The 8,348-nt window shown below is 38.0% G+C and overlaps 1 protein-coding gene across 1 annotated transcript; it reads left to right on the top strand.

The window, feature by feature from the left end:
- The first annotated feature begins 3,301 nt into the window (after window positions 1–3,301).
- On the top strand, window positions 3,302–7,224 carry LOC133795722 (uncharacterized). Its single transcript, XM_062233175.1, has 3 exons — window positions 3,302–3,729; window positions 3,903–6,867; window positions 6,961–7,224. The coding sequence occupies exons 1-3, from the start codon at window positions 3,302–3,304 to the stop codon at window positions 7,222–7,224; spliced, it is 3,657 nt and encodes a 1,218-aa protein (XP_062089159.1).
- Window positions 7,225–8,348: the final 1,124 nt, after the last annotated feature.

The raw sequence follows: 8,348 nt of genomic DNA, 5'->3' as shown, positions 1-8,348 counted from the left end.
ATTGTAAAGCTGATGCAAAAATCAATTTTTCATTAATGCTTATTTGGTATTTATTGAAAATATACAAAAAAATATAATTTTTCTTTATATTTTATTGTTGATTGTTAGAGATAATAATAATAAAATAATAAGGTAAAAAGTCTAGCATTTAATGGTGATTATTAAAATAATAAAAATGACATAAAAGTAAATAAAAAAGTGTAGCATTTATGGTGATGTAAAATATTCATCATGCTATATTGTGTGCCAAATTTGGCACAACTTTTAATAAGTGTCAAATTTGGCACAACTTTTAATATGTGCCAAATTTGACACATCTTTTAGTATGTGCCAAATTTGGCACATGTTTTGGCATACCATTGGAGTAACTTTTTTGTAAAGTGAGTTATATTTTAGTAATGCATCACCAATGTGACACTCAATTTAAGATGCTATAATATTATGAAAATTTTGAAAACGCTCGTGAAACTCTATTTAGGAAAAAAGTCCTAATAAGTAAGTTTTCATTTACCCTTTTAAACTCTTTTTTTTGTTGGGAATAACTTTATAATTATTGAGAAATAATAGGATAAAGAGTACAAATTGGAGGAGAGAATTCATCCAACAAACATAAACTCATTGTCTAGCCTAAAAACATGCAAAGAAGATCTCAGAAAATTAGACAAAGTAGTTTACATATGATAATAATTAAATCTAGCTAATCAGAAAAAAGTTGCCCTCGAAAGAAACAAGTGCTACAATTTGAAAGGTCGATAAGATACCTGCATCACAAACCAAACAAAGATAAGTAGTTACTTATGAAGTAAAGTTAAAAACTCTTTTAGAGCATAGAATGTCCAACTAAAGGGTTTTTCCTTCCGTTTAGCCCTAAGTAAAATTTTAGAAAAAATTTGAAAAATAAATGCTTTTGGAGTTTAGGTAATCTAACCAAAGACTTCCCCTTGATTAGACCCATTAAAATTTGTTTAAGGATATTGAATAATTAAAAAATAACTAACAATATCTAAACTTGGTTACGAAAGATGAATTTTATACCATATAAACTTAATTATTTTTCTAAAAAGAAATAAAAAATTTATCTAGGATAAAAAACTTATCTTGACTATCCTAAATCTAAAGAAGTCGTCATAATAATTTTTACCAAGTTTGTGATGAAACGAGCATATAGTACAAGACAATCTATAAAACAAGACACAAAATTATAGCTTCGACAAGCGCAGAAACAAGTCACCATATACATGTTACAAAACAAGCCTCAAAATGCATTAGACAAACCACTATACATATACAAACTTGTATCAAAAGACAAAAGAAGTCACAACACATAACCCAACAACTTTATTAAATTAAAAATTATAAAGAGGAAAAATAAAAAATATGTATATATATAGAAAAATATAATCATAATAATATAATAAAGAGTCATAATCATTTAAAGTGAATGTAAAAATAATAAAAAAGACCACAATTAATAAAAAGATTAAAATAAAATAAATGAACTACTGTATCTCTTCGACTGGAGTCTTGTCTCTTGACATGGTATGCTATTTTTCTATTGTGTAGTGGCCGATTGGTTTGATTGATCCTGGTTATTGATTGTGAGTTTACGAGGGGAAGTCTTCGATATGGCATCATCCAGTGTGAATGTGGACTCGTTGGAAGCGCGGTGGAGTGACCTACAGTTAGATGATGAGAATGAACAGGGCCTTGCTTTTGCTGAAACAACGACTCTTGAGGATGATTTTGATGCGAGGTGGTGTTTGGTTGGAAAAATCTTATATGAGCGGTCCACGGACTTTGATTCATTCAGAAATGTCATGGCCTCTCTGTGGCGACCGGTGAAGGGTATGTATGTAAAGGAACTTGAAACGAACAAATATCTTTTTCAATTCTTTCATGAGTTGGACATTAAGCGTGTCATGGAGGGTTCACCATGGACATTTAATCGGACCCCACTCATCTTGGAGCGGCTGAAGGTAGGAGATAATCCTCATTTGATTACACTGAACAGTCTGGAGATATGGGTGCAAGTATATGATCTTAAACCGGGATTTATGTCGGATCGGGTTCTAAAGGCTTGTGGAGCGTATTTGGGGCAATTTTTTGCTTCATGCCCAAAGAACTATACAGGTATATGGAGGGAATACCTGCGGGTGAGAGTGAGAATCAACATAGAATTGCCGCTAAAACGTAGAATGAAAATATTTTCATCAAAGACTGAATTTTTCTGGGCTTCCTTCAAATATGAACGTCTCCCAACTTTTTGCTTTATTTGTGGAATCCTTGGGCATTCTGAGAATTTTTGTCATAAGCTATTCGATGAAGGTGATGAGAATATGGTGAGGCCTTATGGTACTTTTATGAGGGCTCCGGATCGTCGTACACAGAAAAGTATCGGTGCAAGATGGTTGCGCGATAATATGGCAAGGCCTTTGGAATCGTCGCCGGAGTTGCATCGTCGGTCGACTGTTGATTGGCAAGTGCGCGAGGAGGTCGCGTTGATACCGCGTATGGGGTTGCAAACTGGAGAGATTCGTGGAGATTTAGGCGGAGAAATTTGTGGAAATATGCGGAGAGAAAATCGTGGAGTTTATGGGAGAGATATTCATGGAGATATTGGTGGAGATACTAGAGGCATTAATGAGGAAAACATGGTATTAATTAGGAGGCAGAATATTTTGAATATCCCAAAAAATGTGCTTCATTTAACTGGGAATGAGGACTTGGCTGGTGATGCACGTGATGGTGGGCCAGGAGTTATTAATGAGTTGACTAATGTATACCATTTTATAGATCCCAAGAGAAGAAGGACTAGTGAGGAGTTGGGCCTTGTGGGCCAAAAAGAATTAATGGAGATAAATGGTGTTAAGGATATGCGTATGAGTAATAGAGGCTATAATCTCATGGGCCAGGCGAATGAATTCCTAGTGGGCCAGGGGAGTGGTGTTCGATCGGGTCATATGGAAGCTATGCAGCTGGATGTAGTTCAAGGAGATAGGTCTAATTTATCACCTATTCTCGTTGATTCGCAGGCTGGTCACGTGGAGGATATTGAGCAGGTTTCCAATGAAGCCGAGAGGAACAACTTGGGTGTGGGGTCTCCAAAAAACGATTATGGGGCGGGTGCCACGTGTGGGACCCGCCAAGAATTATGAGCCTCTTGTGTTGGAATTGCCGTGGGCTTGGGAACCCACGGGTTATTCAATTCCTTAAAGACATAGTGCGTCAAAAGCAACCCAAAATCTTGTTTTTGTGTGAAACGTTGTGTAAGCGGGAAAAGGTGGAGTGGCTTAGAGCTTCGATGGGTTTTGAAGGGTGTTTTGTAGTGGATTATGTGGGCCATAGTGGAGGTATTGCGATGCTATGGAAGGTTGGTGAGGAGGCTTCTTTGTTGAGTTATGGGCAAAATTATGTGGATATGGAGGTCTCTCTCAGTGGGCATCCTAAATTTCGGTTAACCGGGTTTTATGGGGAGCCCAACCGTAGCTTGAGAGTAGAGTCTTGGAGTAAGATTAGACAGCTTGCGCGGGTTTCTTCGCTCCCATGGTGTTTGTTGGGAGACCTTAATAATGTGTTGTCTAATAATGATAAGAGGGGAGGAAGACCGTATCCTTCTTGGTTAATTAATGGGTTTCAGGAGACGATTTCTGATTGTAGTTTGATTGACATGGATCTGGTTGGGCATCGTTTACTTGGGAGAGAGGGCGTGGAACAGATAATTGGGTGGAGGTTCGTTTGGATAGAGCTTTAGTTTCACAAAGCTGGCTCTCTTTGTTTACCGGTGCGAGACTGTATAATCTGGGTCCTTCAGCTTCTGATCATGCCCCGCTTTGGTTGAATCTGGAGATTAGAACTCGAAGAACTTTTACTTATCGTTTTCGGTTCGAAAATGCTTGGAGTAGAGATCCTCTCTGTCGTCAGATAGTACAGGACTGGTGGGGGGTCCCATTTTCAGATACTTTGGCTCAGAAAATTCGTTGTTGTAGTACATCATTGGCGGAATGGGGCCGTAATATAACTGGGAGATTCAAACAACGCATTGCTCGCTTGAAAGCTATTTTGCAAAGAACACAAGGGAGGCGTGACATGTATTCATTACAGAAATATAAGGAGGCAGAGTCGCTACTGTTTGAGGTTCTTTCGCAACAGGAGGTCTTCTGGCGTCAAAGATCAAAGCAATTTTGGCTCCAAGCAGGTGATCTTAACACTAAATTCTTTCATGCTTCAGCAAATAAAAGAAGACGGAGGAATCAGGTAGTTGCTCTTAAGGATGATGATGGTGTGCTTCGTGATTGGGATAGCGGACTGGATAGGGTCATGGTCGATTATTTTAAACAATTGTTTTCAACATCTACCACAGATTGGTGTGTAGTGACAGAGTGTATATCTGCAACAGTTTCTGATGAGGTAAATCTTGATCTCGTGCGACCTATTGAATCTGATGAAGTTAGGAAAGCCTTGTTCCAGATGCATCCTGACAAATCACCGGGACCGGATGGGTTCTCTCCTGGTTTCTACCAGAAGTTCTGGGATATTGTGGGTGTGGATATTATTAGCATGGTTCAGGATTTCTTTACTACTGGCATGTTTCCGGATCATCTTTCTGAAACCAACATTGTGTTGATTCCCAAAAAGTCAAATCCGGAATCGATGGGTGACTTGAGACCTATTGCCCTTTGTAATGTGGTGTATAAAGTGGTTTCAAAGGTGATGGCGAATCGAATGAAGGACGTACTTAATGTGGTGATTTCAGAAACTCAAAGTGCTTTTGTGCCAGGGCGATTGATTACTGACAATATTATGGTGGCTTTCGAGGTAATGCACTATCTGAAAAGGAAAGTGTCAGGGAAAGATGGGTTTATGGCTTTAAAACTTGATATGAGTAAAGCATACGACAGAATTGAATGGGGTTTCCTAGAAGCTATGATGAAAAAAATGGGTTTTGGGGACCATTGGGTTTCGTTGGTAATGAAATGTGTTAGCTCGGTTGCCTATAAGATTGCTATTGAGGGCCAGGAGTTGGGTCCTATTGTTCCAACAAGAGGTCTGAGACAAGGAGACCCGCTATCACCGTATCTTTTTATCATCTGTGCTGAAGGTTTTTCTGCGTTGATCTCTAAATTTGTTGGAGATGGTAGGCTCACTGGGTGCAAGGTGGCTAGGTCGGCTCCGGTGATTTCACATATGTTGTTTGCTGATGATAGCTATTTATTCTGTAAATCATCAATGGAGGAGGTGATTCATGTTGGCGAGTTACTTCATTTTTATCAGTTAGCTTCAGGACAACAAATAAACTTAGCCAAATCATCGGTGTTTTTTAGTACAAATACCAGGGCTGAGACTCGCCAAAATATTTGTTCAGAACTCAATATACCAGAGGCGGGCCCTCTTAGCATGTATCTGGGGTTGCCTAATACTTTGGGCAGAAACAAATCTGTGGTGTTGGGTTTTCTGAAGGACAAAATGAGGAAAAGAATTGCTCAGTGGGAGGGACGTTTTTTATCTAAGGCTGGTAAGGAGATATTAATTAAAACTGTTACGCAGGCACTGCCATCTTATGCCATGAGTGTTTTTCTGCTCCCTCTAGGCTTATGTAGAGAGATGGAGATGCTTATGTGCAAATATTGGTGGCATTCTTCTTCTAGTACTGGTCGAGGCATTCATTGGAGGAAATGGGATTCATTGACAATGCACAAGGTTAAGGGCGGTATGGGATTAAGAGATCTTCATGATTTTAATAGATCTCTTTTGTGTAAACAGGGATGGCGATTACTTATTAATCCTAATTCTTTAGTAAGTCGTCTGTTCCAAGCCCGTTACTTTAGAAATGGGAACTATTTAACTGCTGAGCTTGGGCCTAACCCAAGTTACATTTGGAGGAGTTTATGGGAGGTGAAGAGTTTAGTAAAGAATGGAGCTCGGTGTCGAGTTGGAAATGGGGAGACCATTTTTATTACTTCAGATCCTTGGGTCTTTGATAAAGAGAATCCTTGGGTTACATCGGTGCACCCTGGCTTAAATGGTCAGCGAGTATCTTCTTTAATGCATGTCGGGAGGCTTGAGTGGGATGAGGAGCTGGTGCAGGACCTGTTTAATGATAGAGATATGAGGTGTATTCTTAGCATTCCATTAAGTCCTAATCGTCCTTTAGACCGCTGGTTTTGGTCTCTGGAGCCATCTGGGTTCTTCACGGTTAAAAGCTGCTACAAAAATTTACAGGTGCAAAAAAATGGCGATGGTACAGATCTAGATAAGCAATTTTGGAAGGTTTTGTGGAAAGTTAGAGTTCCCCCAAAGGTAAAGGATCTTATTTGGAGGGCTTCTACGGGTTGTTTACCCACTAATTTTCAGCTCCGTTCAAGACATGTGGAGGTGGATCCGTTCTGCCCTTTATGCCAAACTGAGAGGGAAACAATTATGCATGCGTTGGTGCGATGTAATCGGGTTTGGGAGTGTTGGGAGAGGCTGGGTCTGCGATTGGTGCGTTCAGAATCTGAGATTTTTGCTTCCTGGTTGAGAGATTGTATAGCTGGGTTAACTGATGAACAGAAAGCTAAAGTGTTCATGTTATGTTGGGCAGTGTGGAGGAGGAGGAATGATTTCGTTTGGAGGAATTCAAGAAGCAATACTTATGGTGTGCTCTTTTTGGCTGAATCTTCATTACTTGCTTGGGGTCATGCTCAAGATAAGGAAATTGCTCCATTGCCCAATTTTTTATCCCCTGAAGATGGTCGGTTGGCATGGGTCAAACCCCCTTTTGGAGTTCTGAAAATAAACGTTGATGCAGCATTTTTTTCAGAGGCAGCCACGTATAGCTTTGCAGGTATTGTTCGAGATCATGAAGGAAATTTGGTGGAAGCATTCTCTGTGTGTCGTGCTGGGTCTGTTTCTCCGGAGCTGGGCGAGGCGATGGGTGTGAGGGAGGCATTGAGTTGGATAAAAAAGAGATCTTGGTAGCAGGTGGAGGTTGAAACGGATAGTCTACTAGTTGTTCAAGCGCTTAGGAGTTCTATGTCCATGGCCTCTTACTTTGGGGTTGTTATAGATGATTGTAAGGCATTGTGGAAAGATTTGGTTTCTGTTTCAATTTGTTTTGTAAAACGTTCTGCAAATGAAGCTGCAAATGCATTGGCAAAAGCTTCCTCTTTTATAGCTGAACGTACTTTATTGAAGGAGGATATCTCCTCTAGTGTGTTGGATGTTATTTTGAAAGATAATTGCTAATAAAGTCCATATTTTATTTCAAAAAAAAAAAAAGATTAAAATTACCATTGAAAAACCTAATTTTTCATTTATCAAACTCTTTTGGAAAAAGAAGGCTGCATTAAATAACTTCAACGTCTATCATAAATAACAGTAAAATTCTATACCTAACATCCTATAAATGACTGGAAAAAATAATAACAATAATTATAGAATTATTACAGAGGAAAATAATCAATAAATAGCATTAAATTGGGAAAGTAACAACAAGGAACAAGGTAAGAATCTATTCATAAATATAATAAAAATCAAACCCCTTAAATCTATTCATACTTGCTCTAATTTGTAAACTATGAAGAAAAAAACATTTTAAATTTTGTATAAGAGATTCCAAAATAGAAAAGAATAATCCCCTAATTATACAGTAAAGACCCTAAACCTTCGACTAAAAAAATAAATTAGTCATCGTGATTGTAATAAAGTTATGCACACATTAAATGAGTTAACATGAAATAGTAATAATGAATAATAATTATGAGAGTAAGTATGAAATAATCAATATTATTATTTTCCATATAAATTAGAAAGTAAATATGAATAAGGAGAGTCAATTAATATTGGAATTTTTACATAAAATACCTAAATTATTAATTTTGTTACATTTTTATTATTGGGCGGAGATTTAAACTTTTTTATTGTTTTATGTTTTATTTTATACTGTATCATTAGTTTTAATTTTTCACAAATATAGTTTTGTGTATTACTGTAACGACCCAAATTTCCTAATAAGGTTTAAGACCTTGATTAGGAGGCCGGGAGGACCATAATTGATTTACTGTGCTATTATATAATTACATGCATGATTATGTGGGTCATATTACTATATGATGATAAAGGCATGCATGAGGCTATATACTCTGCTGTGAGGGTATTTTGGTAATTTGGCTTATTGAGAGCGTAATTGTGTACTTGTGTGTATATTGGTAGGCTAATGTTGAGACCACATTATTATGTGGGTATGTCTACAACTTGTGGCTCGAGACGATCCTAACAAGCGGTTTGGCGGGAAAGTCACAGCGGGGAATTATACCCGGCTCGATGTGAGCTTGGGGATGTATCTGGGAATTTGGAGAATATATATATAT

Source organism: Humulus lupulus, chromosome 8, assembly GCF_963169125.1.
Source record: "Humulus lupulus chromosome 8, drHumLupu1.1, whole genome shotgun sequence".
In the NCBI taxonomy this organism is placed as follows: domain Eukaryota; kingdom Viridiplantae; phylum Streptophyta; class Magnoliopsida; order Rosales; family Cannabaceae; genus Humulus; species Humulus lupulus.
This window is presented reverse-complemented; position numbering and strand designations above follow the sequence as displayed.

What these genes read in the sequence shown, in the direction of transcription:
- LOC133795722 (XM_062233175.1), top strand. Translation starts at nt 3,302, where the DNA reads ATGGGTTTTGAAGGGTGTTTTGTAGTGGATTATGTGGGCCATAGTGGA. An exon ending in GAACAGATAATTGGGTGGAG is followed by an intron (nt 3,730 to 3,902) that starts GTTCGTTTGGAT and finishes TGCTTGGAGTAG; the next exon opens with AGATCCTCTCTGTCGTCAGA. An exon ending in ATTTGGTGGAAGCATTCTCT is followed by an intron (nt 6,868 to 6,960) that starts GTGTGTCGTGCT and finishes TCTTGGTAGCAG; the next exon opens with GTGGAGGTTGAAACGGATAG.